The 22,514-nt window shown below is 43.1% G+C and overlaps 1 protein-coding gene across 1 annotated transcript; it reads right to left on the bottom strand.

Moving 5' to 3' along the window:
* Window positions 1-14,332: 14,332 nt before the first annotated feature.
* Window positions 14,333-16,989, bottom strand: nog2 (noggin 2). Its single transcript, XM_074620193.1, has one exon. It carries the CDS (start codon window positions 15,696-15,698, stop codon window positions 15,054-15,056), a length of 645 nt encoding a protein of 214 aa, XP_074476294.1. The 5' UTR covers window positions 15,699-16,989; the 3' UTR covers window positions 14,333-15,053.
* Between the last annotated feature and the right edge of the window lie 5,525 nt (window positions 16,990-22,514).

The raw sequence follows: 22,514 nt of genomic DNA on the forward strand, positions 1-22,514 counted from the left end.
TAGTAATACCACAGTGTAGGAATACTATTGCAAGTAAAAGTCCTGCATTCACAATCGTACTTATGTAAAAGTACAAAGTATTAGAATCAAAATATACATAAAGAAAAAGAACTCATTATGCAGAATGATAAATTTCAGAATAATATAATGGGATTATAATTATTGATGCATTTACTTGTAAGCATCACTTTAATGTTGCAGCTGGTAAAGGTGGGGTTGATTTTAATATAATAAATAACAACTCATTTGTTAATTACATTTTGTATTACTAATCTGAATCTGCAAAGTAGCACTGGCAGATAAATGTAGTGGAGTAAAAAAGTACAATATTTGCCTCAGAGATGTAGTGGAGTAGAAGTATAAAGTACCATGAAATAGAAATACTCAAGTACCTCAATATACTTAAAGCTGAAGTAGGCGAGATTGGAGCAAATGTGATTAAAAAAAGTTATTTTTATAAAACGGTAGCTATATTGTGACAGTAGTACGTGAAACAGGTAACCTGAAAAAAATCCTGCGCCTCTGTGTCCTCCAGTGTCCTCCGGTGCTCCTAACGGCATCTGCAAGATTTCACAGACCGGAGGAAAACAAGCAGTAAGAGCTGATCTGAGGTCTGCTGTCCATCTGCCGTCTATGAGACCCGGCTGTCAATCACTCGCGAACTCCGACCAAACGGTCAAACTAGGCAGCGCTGATCAAATATGAATCAATATTATGTTACTGTAATGCCTATTTCTCGCCTATGTTTTCAGAATCATCTTGTAGTGCACGGTTTAGCTGTAAAATGAGAGTTTGTGACGCCGCCATTGTGAAAAAGTCACCAAGTCACATGACCGGAGCACAGCCAATAGGAACGCTCTCTCAATGAAATTACCTGTGATTGGTCAAAGTCTCCCGTCACAGTCTAGATGTTCTAAAGCCTGAAAACAGAGCCATGAGGAGGTGCAGACGTCTAGTTATCACTCAGAACACTTGTATTACAATATGCTGAAAGGTTATTATGGAATTTTTGCCCAAAGATGCCAAAAATATACTGCCTACTGCCACTTTAAAGGTGCAGTTTGTAGGTTGTGGCATCTAGTGGGGAGGTTGCAGAGTGCAACCAACTGAACCCACTCCTGCATGTCAAGCGTGCAGTAGAACTAAAGTGACCGATGCGAAAACGTGAAAATGCGAAGGGCCCTTTCTAGAGTCAGTGTTTGGTTTGTCCGTTCTGGGCTACTGTAGAAACATGGCGGTCGGCTCCGTGTAGAGGACCCGCTCCCTATGTAGATATGAAGGGCTCATTCTAAGCTAACGAAAACACAATTTTTATTTTCAGGTGATTAAACACTAAAGGAAGCATACTTATTAATATTATATTCCATTTCTGCCACTAGATCCCCCTAAATGTTACATACTGGTCCTCATACAAACCCATCCACCTGCCTCCCACTGTGACAGTGCTGTTCTTCACTGTTCTGCAGCCTCCCGCTGATGCCCTTCAGTTCACCACTGAAACGGAAACGTGAAGCACACTGCTCATCCAACATGCCTTTACAGTGAGCGGTAGAGAAGTGGGCCAAACACAGGGGGCACGGTGGAACCCAACCGACTGATAATTAGTTGCTGCTAGCGAGAAGCCCAGAGAGGATGGGAGGGTGGTTATAGAGGTGGGGTTTGGGGGGAGGAAGGGGGAAGGTTATGGCAGGGATTTGGGAGGGAAAATGGGAAAAGGAGGTCAAAAGAAAGAGAGCGAGCGCCGAGGGCACTTCAAACGACACTAAGGTCCCGTGTAAAAATAAACAGCTTGAGCCCCTCTCAGCACACCCCGTTTATAACGACAGCCGCTTGGGGAACCCCGCCTGTTTACTTTCCCTCTGCCGACTCATCTCAAGTCGGGACGGCGTGTTGGCGTTATTGTATACATCCTCTCACACACTCACTCGCTCAGGGGCTCAGCTGCCACTCCACTTCAAAGACCCGAGGCCTGAGTGGGAACGGAAGAGATATTAATGGGTATAATACCAGCATGTCCTTGTGCAATGTGTGTGTGCAGGCCTAGAGTCTCTCTCTCTGTGTGACACACACACACTTACCCGGCTTGGGGTGTGCGGTATCAACATGTCAACATTAAGGAAAGAGAGCTATCAATAGCTCTTCTGCCAGTATTATTGTCCCATCCATCATTTTGACATCCCCCCACTGAAGGTGGTCTCTTCCCAGCTCACACTGATGACTCAACCGCAGAGTTTTTAAATGAGGATACCTTGAGGCCGCAGCTAGGAATCTGCAGTAACCCAATCTGCAGTCCCGAAGACTCGGAGGATGTGTGTGTGTGTGTGTTACTGTTGACTTGCTGTGGGATTATTTTTGGGTTAGCTGCTTACATTTGACAGCAGCGGCCGGTCCAGGATGACGGTGGGAAATTGGCTTTCCCACTTGGTGTGTAGTGCATGTGTGATTAACCCACAGAGTGGGGGGAAAAAAATCCTTGGAAGTATGTGTGTTTTTTTACATACATGTATGCATGTCTGTGCATTGAGAGGAGGGGGTTCAGGTACCTCTCTGGTGGTATTTAGACCCTTCATTTGTGTGGAATCCAGCATCATTATCCCAAAGTGTTGCCAGCTGGAAGCGCTTGGGAGTTCCCATTTGAACTCGATGTGTGTTCTGAAGACGTAGAAAGAGCCGAAACGCTCTTAATGAACGCTCACGTTCTGGTTCTCATTCCGCCTTGATATTCATGAGCGGCACAATCTGGCACTGTCTTGTCGATTAGCTAATAAATTGCGCGGCCACAACAATGCCACCCAAGGCTACAGAGCCTCTTTTTGAATTAGTTGTAATCCAGTGAGCTGGAAGTGGATGATGGGAGGTTCAAGTCAAGCACACTGATGGTAAATATCTGCAATAAATTAGAAGAGAACTTTAGATTATTCTGTTTCTCCCTCTTGCCTAAATTCCTCATTATCAAAAATGGTAATTATTAGCAGTTCTGACTGGTGGGTGATCTAGTTGATGCACTAGTGGCACTTGGAAAGAGTGAACACAAAAGAAACTGGTATTCCTAGATGTGCTGCCAGATGGCCACCAGAGCACCAATGTTCTTTGCCTTGTAATTGATAATCATATTAATCTTATGAAGCTCTTGGGATGTCAGTCAGTCCACCACTTTGGTAAAGGTTGAAATATCCCATTGATATTCATGAACTCCAGAGGATGAATCTATACAAAGTTTCCACATGTTCCATGAAATATCTCTAAACTTCTATTGGATGGATTGGAACGACAATTTGGTACAGATGAGAACAGACGTTGACGATCCCCTCATTTACTCTAGCACCACCATGAAATCAACATATGTAGTTTTCAGCGAAATGTCACAACTACTGGACTGCCATCCCACTTTGGTGACCATCAAGTGAAAATAATAATTTGGTTTAATCATAAAGCACGTGCAAAACTAATGACAAACATCAGCCTCAGCTGGACTCCATCTTTAGTGGTAGTTAGCAAATGTTAGCATGCCGACATGGTAAATTAAGAGTGACCAAGGTAAACAACATCTGCATACAAGCTCAAAGCACCGCTGCACCCAAGTGCAGCCTCACAGAGCCACTGGAATGACTTAGTCTAGATCAACTACAATCAGTTTACATGCAGAAAGCAATTAAAGAGTTTTCTAGGCTATCCAACCTGAATGACAAAGTTACATTTATGATGAGTTAATTAGAATGTCGGATTATAAAGCGACATGTGCTCCCTGCCAGACCAAGGATGTGCATGGTAATGTGGCGAGGGCAATAAGTGGAGAATGAGGGAAAAACCCAACACTACCCAATTGATAAGGCACACACTCATTAATGACACAAGACAGGCTTGTTTTCAGAATCAACCAAATATTTTATTGAATTAAAAAAAAATCAAATAGGCAGGGACTGGAGCTGTTGGGAGGAAGGGATATTAATAGGCAAATGAAAATAATAAAAATGGTACTTTTATTACAATTTTGATCTAAAAAGGCCTTATTACAAACTCCAAAACTGTAAGACAACTCTTAGTCGTTTAAAACTGCCACTCCAACATTAAGCAAGACTAGGGAAACTGAGCAGAGGCCACTGGTGCAGAGGCAGACTATACTGAGGAGGGCCCAGGGGTGCTACCACCTACTCACTTCAGGTGCAACACAGCAATCCTCACAGCAAAAATGGTGCAGTCGTCATTAGTGGCCCAGTGCTTTCTTTGCATGCTTACCTCACCACGGGTGCCCAGCCTCCCAACAAGATGGTGCACTGCTTCACTGAGAGAAAGGGAACTAAGACAAAAATAATCAAAAACAAAGCACTGTGCTCATCCAACACATTAGATCAAAGCTAAAACAGAAGGCAGCCATAAGTATGCAGTGTAAAAAGGCTGATTTGTGCATCAATTTAACTCCATACCTGTAACACCACCAGCCACAACAAAGACAAAGGGCCAAAAGAGTGAGTTTAGCCCAACAGGTGCTTTATATAATGTGGCCCTAATTAGGGAATCAGTTGGGGGAGGAGTCAGGCCACATGAGGATACACAGGTACACATGATACTGTATTCACTTGCACTGTATTTAACAATCCTTTAAACTGGTTTAAAAAGTCAATAAAAGGTCAGCTTCTTAATGCTCATCTGGAACCACAGATACAGAGTGGTCACACCACATTCACAGTAAGAGATGATACAATATTTCACCACTAGATAGCAGTATTGGTCTAGTTTGACATGTTCTTCCACCTGTTCCAGGTCAAAAGTATGAGACCATTGACCAAGGCCATACCCTGACAGTCAAATATGGTCAAAATTGACACCAGGGTAAAACATTCACACTGATTCCAGGTAGTTCCTGTCGGTGCTGTGATAAAAAAATAAGTTTATACGCTGTGATTTAGGGTGTCTGTCATCAATATGGCACTCTGCAGGTGTAAATCCTTAAAGATAAATAATTGTTTCTTTGGGTTTACCAAAACATGAAAAGGTAATGGTGGTTTATGAGAACTATGTCCTGGGCAGATTCTAAAGTGACTTTTTTTATCCAGCTTCAGCAGGTATATATTGATGTTTTCTAAATCAATAATCTTGAATATAGTTGACTCTTTAGTCTATTTGGTGTTGATGTTTTCTGTAGGGTTTAAGTCTCAAGTATCTATGGAGAAAAAGTATTCTTTGTCAGGCCCAGTGGTCAGCTTTCCGTAGTCATTTCTGTTCACAAAAGGGCTATTTACCTTCAATATGGTATGCATAAGCTGTAAGGAGGCTCTGGGTGGGTCAGTAATTACAATGCAACTCAAAACCAGCCCTCCTATTACTAAAAAGGATTTTTTTCTCTCACTAGCTGAATAATATTAAATGGGCATAATGGGTGGTATGACTCACACTTTTTTTCTGGGAACATTTTAAAGTCTCTGTTATAAGATAACACAAATTGACTTCTAATGTTTAGACAGTGGTTTTGTTGGAGGGGATTAATCATAAATTAATTTCACTCACACAAAGAGATTATGACCTACGTCTTAAGTGGCGCGTACAAAGTTTTGGGTAACACTATGGGTAATTCACTTGACAATTGTCCGGCCAATTACTGGAGTATTACATTGTGTTGTTCATTGTGGTCTCTTTTCAGTGTAACATGAACCATTCCTAAATGAGACTAAATGCCCTCTGATTCAAACAAGTTCATAGCAGTGTTCCCATGGGGTCAAACCTTGTGCAATCTGAGCTGAAAAGCATCCCATTTGGCTCTCCCTTTACATTCAGATCCTATTGACAAGTGCACGCAGGCAGGCATGCAACAACACACACACACACACACACACACACACACACACACACACACACACACACACACACACACACACACACACACACACACACAAACCTGCCCCCCTTTGAGTCTAAACCTCTATAGCCGTATATGTCCATTCCCTAATTGGTGGTTCTTCTTTCAAAGGAGTGATTATGTGTGTATGTGTTTAGAGGCGTCCTCTCTGTGCAAGGCGTCTCGATTCAGTCCATCTCCAACGCCAGAGGGGACAAAAGAGGCACCCGTTCCTCCTCTCGGGGCGAGGGGCCGTTGACACCAATAAATCCCCCCCCTTCCACTTCCTCCCCGGTGTGTTGGGGTTATGTCAGGAATGTCCTGGGTCCTATTGTCCCCCTGGTGCTCTGTTTTTGGTAACCCATCACCAAGCATTCTCTGCCGCCTCCTCCCTCCCCCTTACACACCACCACACATAGACGTCCACACCCCCTGGGCTGTGTGTCCCCTGGTCCCTCACTCTGAATAGACCACCTCGGCTGAATACGACAGACAGGCAGGCGTCAGGACATCAGGTTCAGCGGCCCGAGTCGTGCACGGCGGCCCGGCGGGGAGAATACAGCCAGTTATGTTCACCTGTTTGGTTCCCTCGCGCTCTTTGTCTTACGGGGAGAAAGAAAATAAAACAATGGCCCGAGTGTTTTAGACTCCGCTCTTAATGCCTATTTTGTCCTCTCAGTGGGATCGAGTACGCTGCCCTCTTCACCCCTTTTCATAGTGACCAGTGTTAAAGGACACATTCATTTGATACTTTTACACTGTGATATATCAAAGTTATTCTATCGTATGCAACCTGTTTCATGTACTTCTACTTAAGTGAGTGAGTTCCTACATGTCCAACAATGCATGTTGACAGAGAATAGGGTTGAAGTATTCAGCTGTGAAGAGATAAAGAGATCTCTGTGACCGTGTGTTGGATCCATAGACTGTATATAAAGATGGTTGACATGACAGCTCCCCAAAAGTGAAGTCAAAACATCTTGATTGCCCCCTGGTGGCTGGCTGCAGTATAGGTCAAAAAGCCTGCCTCCTTCATGTTGGTGGATGAGGCATGGGTCAAACTAAAAAAGTACATGTCAAATACAATTTTCCCCAAAATGATTTCTGTCATTTTAGATAGTTCTTATCATACTGATGTATGTTCAAGTGTTCACTTTTCTGATAAGTTTGGTTTTAATTAGTTATTAGATGTTATAAAAAAGTGGACGTCATGATTGACAGCTGCTCTGAGTGAAGTAGTTGCAGCCGGAGCCCCGGGAATTGTACGAGAGACGAGATGTAACTTTAACCTTCCATAACCGTCACAAGTCTGTGTAATAGTAATAATAATAATCTTTTTGCCCAAACCGCTGCTGTGTTGCTAACGTAGCAGCTAGGTGGTTCATGCTACCAAGCTGCAGCGGTGCTTGGCTTGTGATTGGCTCAGGCAGGTGTTGTGGGCGGGGCCTCGATACGTGGCTCCATACTGCGCAGACTCTGGCTCCAAATTACGTCAAAATCTTAAGATGGTAGCTCCTGTATGCATAATGTTTGGGCTTCTCTTTGTGGAAGAAAGTGGATACAAGTCGTACATCTTTATATACAGTCTATGGTTGAATCCAACGCAGAGAGTTTAATGTGCTAAAAGCAACAAATAGACTGCACCAATTTGCACCAGGATGTTTTACACACATTGGCTTTAAAGTGGCACAAATTATTCAACACATAGCTGACATGTCTTATCAGCTGCCAACAGATTCTGATCAATTGAGTTTACCATTGATGATATTGGTACATCTGCTTCTTCTACAATGTATTTCACCCGGTGTAATAACGGCTACAATATTGACTCCACTGAACAGAGGCTTTACTGGAAATGTCAACATGACAACACATTGTTTCTATCTAGACATCAGCAGGGACACACATACACTGAACAACAACATGGAAAAGTACAGCACTATTGTGCAAGATTGTCTTTTCTCTTCCGAGGCTGTGTGTACATAATTTGAATTTTCTATCCCCATGTAAACGTCACTTCTCTCTCATGTAACTCATCTCCCCAAGATCCAGGGAGACGAGTTCGAGATAAACGTTAATTACCTCTAAATTCAGGTGGTACAGAAACAGGATAAAATACATAATAAGAATGAAAGCACACACACACACACACACACACACACACACACATAAGCCAGGACATTATTATAAAACTAGTTAAAATGTATTACACATAGTCCTTTGATAGCAGCCGCCTCATTCAATGTTGGAGCACTACCTTGTTCATTAAATAACCTAATTGCTCAAGGGACAAAGGATTAATTGGACGTACTTTTTAATTGTGGGGTCCTACCTTTTTATTTTTCTGACTGCTTATGTGGAACCGGTTATGAAGAGACTGAGCAGAATTACTAAGGGTTGAGAACTTAGGTCTTTACACGGCTCAGCAACTGACATGTAATCATGACCCATGACCCTGCTGTCTATCACTATCATGCACTGCAATTTGTTTGTGTGTGTATGGTCATGTTTTGGCATAGTTTGCAAGGAAGACAAACCCAAGAGAAGGACAGGACAGTCACCAAGTATGTCCAATTTGGGCTCTATCATCTGCAACTTCGTCATCTCCCTCGCTCTCCTCCTCCCTCGCAAACCATGCTCACACATAGTGTACACACATTCCCAAATCTCCTTGGTTGCCACATGTCACGCATAACCATTCAAGACATCATGTGTCCATTCATTGCGAGCCCTTCGTGCATTCATTCAACCCCTCTAATAGCACACGCACACCCTCTCCTCTCGCCTTATTTTTGGCTTCGAACTCCAATCGCAGCAGAGGTAACATCACATTCTGCTGGTGCTGCTGCTTCCTCATGTCACCTGGCTGCATTAGAGCATCGCGCCACTGCCAAACCCCAAATACCAGAGGTTTGATTTGTTGTTTGGTGGGGGCGATGTATGTGTTTTCTGTGTGTGTGTGTGAGGGAGTAAGAGGGAGTAGGTGGGTTGTACACATGTTACGAAGCGAGGCGCCATTGCGGCCTAAAAAACTATTAGGCTCTGTAAATACACACTGTGGCGAAAGTAAACATTCTCAGCATGCCATCTAGGCGCACAGAGGGGTACTGGGAGACAGCCGCCGGACAGGCTGCGAGGGGGAGGTGTATGTGTGTGTGTGTGTGTGTGTGTAGGGAGTACAGAAGCAATCAGTGAGCTGAGAGGAGATGGATATGGAAAATATAGAAAACTTATGAGTGTGTATATAATCGAGGCGGCGCAATCACGATCGAGTTGAGTAGTCAGGTAAACAACTTAAAGATGGTTTACCTGTGTGTGTCGTTATGGCGACCAGAGACCAATTAGGTATCAGGAGTGCTCTGGGAACACCTAGTGTTTGCGTGGGCTGGCGATGAGTGCTGTCCAACTCTAATGTCTGTCCTGAGATGTGTGTGTGTGTGTGTGTGTGTGTGTGTGTGTTGTGAGTTTGTTCCTTGTTGTGCTCACTTTGCCGGAGGCCGGTGGGGGTCAACGGGCCTAAAACAGGACCAATTTTGTGTCCCATTTGACAGACAAGCCGGGGTTTCTGATTTTAGTTTGATGAGGTAAAGACGGTAAAGTCAGTAGTGGTTAATGGCGTATTTGTGTCCATACATTTTTAGCCCCGGGGCAATAACACTTTCACAATTCACAGTCTGTGACACCGGCGTGTACCGGACATGCTCCACAAACTTTTAACGTCTATATGTCTCCTGATTGGCGAGGAGAAAAAAAAAAAAACATGATAAAAAAGTAAAATTAGGGCCGTTCTTGAAGGGATAAAAACACGGCCATTGATGCAAAGGGACTATTTTCTGAATGTTGGCAATGGGAGAAAGCACAAGTAACCATGGAAACAGAGCTCAGAATATGCACTATTCCCAGCCCCGCGAGTGCCACGCCACCCACAGCTCTATTTTTAGGCCTCACTTTGGGCTTACAATATCTGTTACATCTAACAAGAGTTAAACTGAGTAATCAGCAAGCATGACTACAGAAATGTGACTCTGACACTATGCGTCTGATTAAAAGGGGAGCAGCATAAGAGTGTATAGGGCAACCAGGCTCTTACTGCAGGCTTTTGACTGCATGCTGTGTGTTCAATGGGAGCTCCAAGGACACATGGAATACATAAAATGGACATAATTTATCTAATTATTACTCTTAAATTCACCTGCATCAAGTGTAACATTGTAGATTAACATATAAAAACAAATAACTGTGTGCATGGAGAAATGTTTCAAGGAGCCTGGATAGTGAAGGTCGGGTCAACTTTGGCCTTTTGTCTGTGCTTTAAGCGGGAAAAGCCCTGCTCGGCATCACAAGCCGCTCTTCACACTCTTCAGATTTGCAGCATACTGGAGACCTTTCAACAACCGGTGTTGAGAAACTAAGATTTAAGTAATACAGTCCTATAAATGTACTCTTTGTGGCATCGCATGCATTTCCAGTCTGCTTAATTGTCAGAAGCGCCGCTTGTTCGGCGTTGACCAGGAGTTTGATTACAATCACCTGTTATTTGACTACAGTCACCTGTCGTTTGCCTGCAAAGATGGCCGTCGTGTTGATGTAACGGCATGTTATGAATTCAGTGGCCTGCTGCTGCTGCTGCTGCTGACTCCAGGTCAGGTTTGCGAGCTCTTGCAGTGATGGATCGTCGACGTCAAGACGACGCGACTGATCTCGGATCGGTCTCGAAGCACTTAAAGTGGTCCTTGAAGAAGTTCCCATCTTAAACACTCACACAGATAAAAACACTCACATTTCAGGCATAACTTTGGTGAGAGAAGAGTGTAATTATTAACCAATCAGGGCCTCGCAGCAGTTTAGAGAGTGACCAATCAAATGAGGACCACCAGGAAGACTGTGAAGAATCTGTGGAAACACACATCCACGCACTCGTGCACCATCACTGCACACATACACACTCTCTTATATACATGTCTTCTACAAATGCTCAACACACACACACACACACACCTCCAGACACCACAAGCCGGGGGTTGGTGGTCTGAGGGAATGCCGGGTATCATCTGCGGTGACTCCAATTATGTCTGTGTATCTATGTGTGTGTGTGTGTGTGTGTGTGTGTGTGCCCTCCCTCCCCTCAGCGCTCCATCTAATACCCTGTCATCATCAATAACCTCAGCACTGCTGACTCACTGGCTTTTACAACCATGGGGTTTGGGCCTTACTTACAGCCACAGACCCTTGTCTCCGTCTCTGTCTGTTAGCCTGCTGCACACACACACACACACACACACACACACACATGCCAGAGATGTGTGCGTGTATGTGTACTGATTGTGTGCAATCAGCATACATCGCTTACTTGCACACTTATGCTTCAGCGTAGATCCACACAGGTACGGATGTGTGTCGTTCACATGTTTGCTCGATCGAAAGTCACCGCAGACCCTTTTACCACCCACCCACTGACGCACCCCAATCATTCCCACAATCCATCATAATAATTGAGTCTCATCAGGAGACAGAGCCTCATCATCTTCACCACAAAACTTGCCACCCCTCCCCCCTAACTCCTCCTCCTCCTCCCCCATCATCATCCCTATCCTAATTGTCTCCAGGCCTTTATTTAATCCTCCTTACAGGCTGCAAATATGTGCTTTATCTCGTATCCATATGACGGTTTAACTACACCAAACTTTAGTACTGTGGGGTCGTCGTAGCCCATTTTGTCAGAGGTCTATGCTGACGAATGTGTCAGACTATAATGATGATGATGAGTCTGACGGGGTGAAGGCCACCACACTCTTGACATTTTTATGGGCAGTATGTGAATGCAGGCTGCTGCTCTGACGTGTCAGCGCCTCACATGCGGTGCTCTGATGGTGTCGATGGGGAGACGTTCTCTCACTTTTCTCAGCGTTAACGCGTCAATCAAAAGGTCTGTCTGCAGCCGTGGGGATTGTAAATTTACATCAAGTGAAATTTTGTGATGACACTTGATAGAATGAAAGTGTGGATTTTATGAATGGTGTGAAATTGTGACAGTCATTTTGAATAAAGTGAAGATAGGAGTTTTTCCCTGCAGGGAGTTAGAAAAAAACCCGATTTAATCTATAACCATGTTAGATGCTTCTATGTTAAATGGTTTCTGTTTCTAGCATGGGATTATTTTAGTGCAGTGGATTTGAGCAAATAACCAGGGTAAGAAGAAACTCAGACACTTTCAGGACAGTGATAAAATAATAACCCCAGAATATGTGATTTAACATATGTCTCCTGATCTTATATCTAACATTTCTATCAGGTTAAAACACAAAAAGACAAGTCTTAGACCTCCATTTAATTTGAGAAGATCTACTTTTTTAATTTAAAATCTGGCATATGATAAGGACTGGAGTGATTAAAGTATGAATGCATGTCAAATTGGGGGTATTTCAACTGAATTAAGCACTTTGTTGAACATTAACATTCATCATTTTTGCTGAGGACCCCCCTGGACTCCCCCTCAAGGACCACCTGGAGGCCCTCGGACCCCACTTTGAGAACCGCCCGATCTGACTGGCTGGCATGGGGTCTGTTCCTCAAAAAGGTGCGCACCTAACTGGCTGGAGCCAGGGCGGGCGTATTGCCTTTCACACGCTTCTAAAATACTCTCCGGGCAGAGCCTGAAAGGGTTACTGTTTCCCAAAGTGCCTCATTCTGCGCAGTCGAGAGGGGGCGGCTGAGTGGCGCCGGAGAGTCAGAGACGCACTTTTTAAAAAACCCCGAGACATCATCAAGAAAGAAGCTGACAGTAAGGAAAGCAGCCCTCCTCCTCCTCCTCCTCCTCTTCGTCCTCCTCCTTCTCCTCTGCTTACCAAATCCCCCTCAGTGGTTCTGTCACAATAAACCAGGCGGCAAGTGTCAAAACTGCCCGCAAAAAAAAAAAAATGTCCACATATTATACTATGACCTTTTTTTTTTTTTTTTGACATACTATACTATGACTTTTTTTATTTTTAACCAAACTATAATATAACTTTTTCGCCATACTATACTATGACTTTTTTCATATATATATTTCAAACATACTATACCATGACTATTTTTTGATCAGACTAAACCGTGACTTTTTTATTTTTTCACAAACTATACGATGACCTTTTTTCGACATACTATACTATAACTTGTTTTAAATTTTTTCCACACACTATACTATGACTTTTTTTGACAAACTATATTATGACTTTTTTTTACGCACACAAAGATGCGCTCAGTGGAAAACACTTCGGCTGCTTTTTAGCTCTCAGACATTTAGTCATAGGTCTGTTGAAGTCGTTGATTGTGTTTAAAGAATAATATAAACACCATAAATAAACCCCCCTCTTGCTAGTTAATTTCCCAGGCGCGTTTAATTGGCCATATCTCTCTTTAACTCTGCAGTCTCTCCAATTAATAGTCTGCTAACGTCAAAAACAGTTGACCATTGTTTTATGGGCTTTGTGTTTTTTTTTCTCTCTCTCTCTCTCTCTCTCTCTCTCTCTCTCTCTCCAGGGTTGGTCAGACTTGAATAGGCGCCGGTCTGCTCCAGTCAGTCCACCTCTATACAAATACCTCAGTGGAACTTGTGTGGAGCTTTCCAGAGTCAAAAAGCGCAGATCGTCCCAGACGCCTCTCACATTCAGCTCTAACACAGCCTATAGACGCTCTCCAGTTTCATCATCTGACTTCTGTTTGAAATGTCTGAATCATATTTTACCCCATTATGTTAACACCTCGGAGGCTTTAGAAGCGAGCAATGTAGACGCAGACAGGACAGGATGAATGTCTCTCCTCTGGCTGAGACAAATGAATGCCAGTTCTGTCTGTGGAGGCGCTCGAGGTATGTGTTGCGCATTACGCAGCAGCAGCAGCGTAGTAAATCAGCCCCTTTCTCAAATCACTGTGACCAGTCCACACACAGTCACTGGAGCTGTGGACTTTTACTGTGCAAGTTAGTAACTCCACTCCACTCCACTCAGGAACCGTCTACACTGCAGAAAATATCAGTAAATAACATTTTTTTTTTTGCTCAATTTCACTTGATTCCAATTCAAGAAAACTTTTTTTTTCCTGAACCAAATGACACTTGAAATCAGCCATTTTTTTGCGAGGAAAGATGTCAACATTCAATAAGACAACATGTTCAGATGATATGTTTTTTACAGTGTACAAGCCCCCACCAATCTACACTGCAAAAAATATCAGTAAACAATGTTTTTTTGGCTCAATATCCCTTGATTCCAATTCAATTTTTTTTTTTTCCTGAACCAAATGACATTTTTTTTTATCACACTTGAAATCAGCCATTCTTGCAAGGACATATTTCACCATCCAATAAGACAACATGTTCAGATGATATTTTTTTTTTACAGTGTACACGCCCCCCCACCCTCCTGGATATAGACACTCAACATGGCTCGTGACACTAATACACGTTGAAAAGATAGACTTTATTGCTAAAAACGTGTAAACATAACATGTACACTGATATGTTTTTATTTATTTTATTTATTTTTATTATTTTTAGAAATATTCAAGTAGACATCTCCCATATTTTTTTCTGGTATACTCTGCTATTCTCTTTCCTTATGCTCTATACTCACAATCGTTAAAATAATAAATAAAACGTACAGATTTTTGTTTATTTCTACAATACTATGTATTCCAAAAAAAAAAAGCTGAGTTCACGCCTTTATATATATCTTTTAACCTCAACTTTTTTCTTTTTTTTCTTCTTTTTTTTTTTTTTTTTTACAATTTAATTATTATTGATATTAATATTATACAAAAAAAAACTCTAGGCAGCATTGCAGTGAAATAACAGTCAGCATCAATGTTCAGTTTGAAGAGAAAAAAAAAAAAGGTCACCTCTTGGAGAGGTGTATAGCATATATGCATTGCATCTTCAATGTCTCATAAAAAATATCAAAAAAAAAAAAAAAGCTCTTCCATATGAAGTGCTTCGTGTTCCCCCTCCCAAAAAAAAAACCATTTTCAGGGTTGAGAATAAAATATGGTCCTGGGTTCAATTAGAAAAAATAGCTGCATTTTTCTTAAATATGTACAATGTTGGTATTTCACTTAAAATGCTATATATAAAAAAATAGATTTGCTATGGTGCCCACCTCTGTAGAGAGTTAACAGTGCAATAGAAACCGTATTTCCAGTCCAGTCCACTCCCACCTTCGACCAACTTCCCTTAGAATAAAAATCAGCACGAACACTTGCACTCTGAGATGATTGGGTATTGCACCTGTATCCACGTACAGTATTTCTGTCTTAGAAAGCCTTGACAATACCACCGGAGGAAAATCTTGTTGATTGACTTGACTGGTTTGCAAGACATGCCCTCTGGGAAGGAGCACGAGCGCTCGGAGAAACAGTTGCCCTCCTTGATGTAACGCGGCCAGAACCTCGCGCCCAGATCCTTCCAGGTGTGCACCACTGGGCAGTGCGTGTAGGTCCACAGCCACTGCAGGAATTTCCTGCGCGCCTTTTTGCCCACTTTGACCCGCTTCCCATAGGGGGTCTCTGTGAGGTCCAGCTTTTTAATCTCGTTTGGCATGGGCCCCTGCAGCTTCACCTGGTTGACATCACCAGAGCTCGAGAGGTTCACCTGCAGCATGGGTGAGGTGATGGACATGAAGTTTGGGTCGAAGTTGCTGCCCAGCTTTTTCCTCAGAGTCCTCTCGGCCAAGTCCTGCTCCCGGGGGTCGTACTCCGGGTCCGGGTCCTCCTTGAGGTCTGGCACTGGCAGGTGATCGCTGGGTGATGGACGGAGACGAAGGTAATGCTGGGAAACTCCAAGGTGGACGCACACCAGCACGTAAACGAGTAGCGTTTGTGAGAGGCCCATTATTATTATTATTGGGATTTTACGCACCGGTTCTTCACGCGTAAAAGTAAGGATTCACTTATCTTCCCGGTCACTACTGTGTTCTCTGCAACGACCAGCAGCCTTCATAGGGCTTCATAAATAGTAGAAGTTCAGTCACCACCAAGCAAAGGCGATACTTTTAATAGACTGCGTCGGGTTTGAATGACATGGAGCAACTTCAACTTTGCAATTTGATGCAAATCTGATGCAACTCTGCAGCCAGTCTTCTTTGCACACAAAAAAATGTTTAAACTTAACAAACAAAAAGCACAAAATGGTGAAAAAAACACTCCTCTCACTCCCTTTTGGATGGATTCACTTTGGGTTTCTTTCTGTTGTCATGGTTACTCCGTGGACTCGAAGCCACGACGACGCGCTGTCTGAGCTGGATGACAGCGGCCGAGCGGAGAGAGCTGCATGGAATGAAAGTGTTTTCTAAAAGAGAGACAGAAGAGATCCCGAGAGAGAGAGAGAGAGTAGAGAGAAGGAGAGAGAGAAGGAAGGGCGCACAAAAGAGCACTTCAACCCAAGTTTGAAATGTCACTGAGGAGGATGCCTCGGCTCCAATGTTATTTTTACGCACCCTGGGCTTTTTTATAAACGTGGCTTCTCTCTTTAACGTCGCCTGACGCTCTCAGGGTTTGACAAGGTCCCATGCAGAGCGCACAATCCATGCACTGAAGGAAAACGCTCTATGCAGTCAGTCAGTGTGGTATAATTCCAGCCGTGGATCTGTGCAGATAAATGTCCAAAAAACTTGCACTGATGCAGTCTCAACTTATGAAAGACATTTATCTTTTTCCAGATGATGTTCCAAATCGCAAATTCAGGCTGTAATATTCCAACTCTCGGCTGTGTGCATGTAATAGAAAAGAATTACAGCAAATTTGCAGTGTCAGTGCATATCAAAATGCAAAAAAAAAACTGCAGAAAAAGCCAGTTAGTTCAGAGTTCCTTTTCAAATCCTCTCAGAAAAAAAAGCTCCAGGTCCCAGTCAGTGTTTCGCTGCTGCATGCATGACGAGCCAGTCCATAATCTGGAGTCCTTTTTTCCTTTTGTCGATTGCAAGTAAGCAGGTCAATTCCAGAGGGAGCGTCTCTCCTCCTCACTTTGATAAACTGGTACAGAAGCTCCTCTACTGAGTCGCTCCTACTTCAGGAGTCTGAGAGACTTGGCTGCTGGAGGAGCGTTTTCTTTGCTTAGGCACACTGTGTGTGAGTGTGTCTGTAGAGGAGCGCTGCTCAGTCCCAAGTTAAATATCCCCCTCCGACGGTACAAAGTGTCAGAGAGGCCTGCCCACCACCGGCCACTTTCACTATGATTGACAGCCACCCCCCTCCCCACCCCCCCCACCTTCTCACAACGTGGAAAATATCAGCCACAATCACAAGGATCAACTGGGTCCTAAAGCACCAGTTTTAGGGCAGACAAGTTTAAATGTTTCCCATCAATTTCATGGGAAAGTTCAAGCCGAGGAAAAAACTCCTTTAAAAGCTGAATATTGACAGCAGTATTGAACCTATTGTAAAAAAAAAAGAAAAAAAGCATAGTATAGTATTTTGAAAAACAGTAAAAAAAAAAAAAAAAGAAAAAAAGTCATAATATAGTATGTGGAAGAACAGTAAAAATAAGTCATAGTAGAATATGTCGAAAAAAAAGTTATGTGTCGAAAAAAGTCAGAGTATAGTATGTAAAAAAAAAGTTTAAAAAAGTCATCGTGTAGTATGTCGAAAAAAGTCAGAGTATAGTATGTTGAAAAAAAGTTTGAAAAAAGTCATAGTATAGTATGTCATCTTGCTGATGAAAAAGCGCAGCGGAAAACTTTCTTGTTGAAGGATGGAAGAACTTTTATCACATGCTCAGCCGATTAGACTGTCGTCAGGCTATTAAATAGGCGTTATCGGTCACAATAAGCACCATAGATGTGGGTCAATAGGGGCCTACTACACCCACTAGTAGGTTTTATCATCTATTCACATGGTAGATGACAGAAAAAAGGTAAGAAAAGCACACAACAGCGACCTCTAGCGACTGTAGTAATTATGACAGGAGCAGAAGCGTAAGTCTGGAGCAGTGTTATTATATTTCAGAACCGTCTGAAATCTCACACACACTCACAATGTTGTTTGGTTATGATTTCCCCAGAAGTCTTTATAGATATTTCAATCAATATCCTCCTCACAAACACCAACCATACACTTCCACATAACACACACTCACACACACTTGTCTTTTTTTATATATTTATTGTTATTGTTGTTATTATATATATCTTGTCCTAATTGTTTGTTATCACTATTATGTAGTCATATTATTTCTTTATATTAATCTTGTCTCTATAGGTGGAGGCTTCAGATAAGCCCAGTGGGGTTTTTTGCCTCTTCCTGCACTGTATATTATTCATTTATTTTTTTTGTTATGTTGTAGTCTTAAATTGTGCAAAACAAATAAACAAATAAACACACTTTTTAAGTGCTCCAGATTTTTTCCTGCTGCGCTTTTTTCATCAGCAGATACGCTAATAGGTTCAATACTGCTGTCAATAATTCAGCTTTTAAAGGAGTTTTTCCTCAACTTGAACTTTCCCATGAAATGGATGGGAAACGTTTAGTATAGCCTGTCTACGGAAAAAGGGGCATCACATTCCACCTTTGTTCGTCAGCTTTTTTGGGTCTACACAGGAATTGGCCCGTTGAACTCAGGGGTCACAAAATAGGCGCGTAATTAAGGGCTATAAATGGCCACGGATAACTAAGCGGTACCTTTTCCCATGCTAAGCAGTCATTAGGCCATGCTGGAACTATGTTGGTCCTCTTATAATGCCACTTAAAAACATGATTCAGACAAGTTGAATGTATTGACTATCAAGTTGACATATTTAAACAGTTTGTTGAGCCATAATAACCCAAAATAAACCGCTATTATTTTTGCATAAGAGATGGTGGTGATGTTGAGCTCCAGTTTGAACAAACACTTAATCAAATATTTTCACTTTTTCATAAAGAAAAAAATCATAAAATCATAAATAACATACAGTTATATTCATTATCTCATTAAAATCAGTCACAAAAGGTGATTCCATGCGTTTTCCCATTCATTTGATCCTGGCTCTATGTTATTGTATTAGACATGTCTGACCAGGGTTATTATTTCGACTTGTCATTGTGCCTGTCTTTTGTAGTGGTCACTAGAGGGCGTCGATCCAGCACGATGTGGACCTGCAGCATGGGGCTCCCCAGACTCTCTCTCCCTCACTGCTCATGTTTGAGTGCATGGGGAAGGAATGTGGGCTCATAGTATACATAGTTATGGTGCAGCTCATGTGAAATTGCTCACCAGCTTCGTGATCAAAGATCTAAAAGCCAATGCTGGAGCCAATGTGCCAATAAAAGAACTAAATGACCTGAATCATCCTCAAGTATAATATAAAAACTCTCTTGTTGAAGGATGGAAGAACTTTTATCACATGCTCAGCCGATTAGACTGTTGTCAGGCTATTAAATGGGTGTTATCGGTCACAATAAGCACCATAGATGTGGGTCAATAGGGGCCTACTACACCTACTAGTATGTTTTATCATCTATTCACATGGTAGATGACAGACAAAAGGTAAGAAAAGAACATGACAGCGACCTCTAGCGACTGTTGTAATTATGACAGGAGCAGAAGCGGAAGTCAGGCGTTGGAGTGTAGAAAGCGTGACACTAAGTTTCGCTTTCACTTTTGAAACATAATTATTTTAAGCAATATATAAAAATTAAGAAAGCCACCTGAAGAAAAAACATTCAAACTGACTATCTAAGAATTGAGCAAGCCAACTGCCTTTTGGCTCAAGTGCATCCCTGCCATTGATGCTTTACACTATATCCTGACCAATAATGGATTTTTTTAGGCTATATCAAAATGTGAGTTTATGTTAAATCAGATTATGATTTTTTTTAAACATAAAATAAACAAATGTTCCCATTCTGTTCCCAGCTGGAACCGAAGTGGCCACGTTGCACATGTCCCAACTACGGGGCCACCAAGATACCCAAAAATACATTTTGGATGCGGAAGTTAACACGATAATAACACGTTACCGCAAATTCGTTTTAACGCTAACACTAATTTCTTTAACACATTAACGCAATTTGCGATTTTTCGGTTGTAGCGGGCTCAGTTTTAAAGCTAGACTGAAGATACTGGCATATGAAACTAGACGACCTAAGGAATTCATTGGTCATACTAGTTCGTCGCGAAGTTTCATTCAGTTTTACAATCACTTAGAACGTGTTGCTTTTAAGTTTCGCTTTCACTTTTACAATGCAGTAGGCGTAGTAGGCCCATATTAACCCACATCTATGGTGCTTATAGCGACCGATAACACCTATTTAACGGACTGATAACAGTCGAATCATCTGGCCGGATTAAGAGACATCATTAACCAATCTTAACTGCATTAACCACATCCAAATAATTGCCAGCAGTCTTTTGAATCCTCTGAGTAAATTCCTCGCTGACCCCCTCCAACATGCATGCAGACACACAAAGTGATGATGTGGTTAATGATTAGGGTGCCAGTGTAGACGGAGCTCAGTGGGCAGCGGGGACAGTGAGGCTGAGCTGGCTACTGTAGAACCGGCCATCTCCATTGTCTTCCTCCACAGGTCTTAGGGTGCTGGACTGAGAGAGAGAGAACCCCATGCAGGGAGAGACACCTCCCATCCTCCTTAGTCTCAAACACTAATACTGTCGGGGCAACCTAGCAATGAAGTCCACCCCCATCCCCTGGCTAATTACTGGAGATAAAGACAAGGAGAGGACAGAGGAGGGGACCGGTGAGCACAGTGGGGAGGGGTGGTGGTGATGATGTAGGGGGGTGAAGGCAGAAGAGATGGTGGTGGTGCAAAGAGAAGAGGATGGGGGGCTAGTGGCGGTGGTGCCGGATGGCAGTTTGCTGTGGAATGGCTAATTAAATAACGCCATAAAAGGACCCGGCTCGCTTTAACGAAGCCCGTCAACCTCTGACGAGTGGGGCTGGGGGTGCTGGGATGCGGGGGGGTGGGACGCACCACGGAGGAGAGAGGTGGGGCCGGTGCTGAAAATTGGGCTTGTATAACAAGGGGACTTAGCTCTTTGGTTTTGCAGTGATTGTTCACGCTCCCTTAGGTCTCAATAGGGCGCACGGTGAGGGTGCGTTGGGGGGCAGCCCTTAGGCACAGATAGGACCCCCGTTCTCCCCTTCTGCTGTGAACGCTATACACACATACACAAACACATACACACACACACAAACACATACACACACTATAACACCCCCAACGGCTCTACACAAAGGCCTCTACCCAAGGTCCAGGCAGGAGCTTATCCAGTGCAGGGGCACAGCAAGGGGCGAGCCTGGCCAGACTGGCTGACTGTGCCCACTGGGGACTGGTAGAATGGCACAGGGGGGGTGGATGGAGACGGACAGCTTGGAGAGGAGAGAGGGGAGTAAACAGGGGGAGACGAAAAACCAAGCAGGGCCTGGACCGACAACATCAACATTGTTTTTTGCTTTTCATATCTTGTTCTTGCTGCATTAAATGAGCTAATGTGAGGAGATAAGGCAAGTTGAGGAATTTGGCAAAGGTGCTGCGGCCATTTGGAAATAGTTTTGAGTGGCAGAGAAATCCCCCCCCTCTGTTCAAATCAACAGATATGCCTGGAGCACGTCTCCTAATTAGTTTTGTGTTGTGGCGTCTCCAGCAGACCACTCTCTGTTGGATCTTTGGCAGGCTGACAGATTTCAGAACCAAACGGAGCCGTCGCTTCAAGTTTTTTTGGAGTTGTGAAAACTGCAGAAATAGAAATATTAGAGCCCTGAGATTGAAACCGCAGCGTATTCGTTTCTGGTAAAATCCAGTATGATGGCCCACTGAAATGTTTTGTCGTAATAGCTGTGAGAACAAGACCAACTTTGGATTGGCTGTAGATGCATACACACACGCCCCATGCCACAATAATTCAAAACAGAGAGGCTGAAAATGCAAATAAAATAGCTTTCCACCACTGCCTGTCAATATTGCATTCCCTCTATTCCCTGCTGCCCTCGCCATCGTCTCCAGTCTTACTCCCCTCTTCTCTCTCCTCCATATTCGACTCTGTCTCCGAGCCTTAACCCAAAGCAGATGGCTCGGGAAGCATGTCAAAAATCTGTCTCCCGTTAACGCTACTTTTGAAGCCCCCTCTACACTTTTTTTTCTCTCCCCTAAAATTCATCATAAAGTTATTTTTGCAAATACCCAGTAAACAGCATCAAAGTGGTATTTCCCCCCCCCTCTCTTCTGATGACAAGGAGAAGAAAAGAATACAGCACTTAGCGTATAGCTTGTCGCTGTTATTGAAGCAACGCCACACCACTCTGATGTGCAATCTGAAGCCAATCTGAGCGCGGCCCAGCATCCTTTGTTTCTACTACGGCATTCCAGTCGTGATGGAGAAGTATGTTGCTCGATGCTTGATCACGAGCTGTGATTAATGGTGATCATATCGGAGACGTCTCGGTTGCTTTGTGATGTGATGACGGGGCCCACTTTGAACTCAGGGACTGATGAACTCAAGTGAAGCCAGAAATACATCACACACTCACACTCTTTAGACTTTCTATGTGTTCAGTCACAGCTGAGGCTGATTGGAATGTCATTAGTTTTGCAAGTATTTAGTCAAGAACCGAAGAAAGGAGTAGGAAATTGAAATTTCGACGTCACTAGATGAAAAGTTAATGAACCACCAAACTGATCACAATTCATCCTGAGAGGGACATGAATATTTGTG

The sequence above is a fragment of the Sebastes fasciatus genome, chromosome 20 (assembly GCF_043250625.1).
Source record: "Sebastes fasciatus isolate fSebFas1 chromosome 20, fSebFas1.pri, whole genome shotgun sequence".
NCBI classification, from domain to species: domain Eukaryota; kingdom Metazoa; phylum Chordata; class Actinopteri; order Perciformes; family Sebastidae; genus Sebastes; species Sebastes fasciatus.

Excerpts from the sequence above, each read along its gene's own strand:
- nog2 (XM_074620193.1), bottom strand. The coding sequence starts at position 15,698 with ATGGGCCTCTCACAAACGCTACTCGTTTACGTGCTGGTGTGCGTCCAC.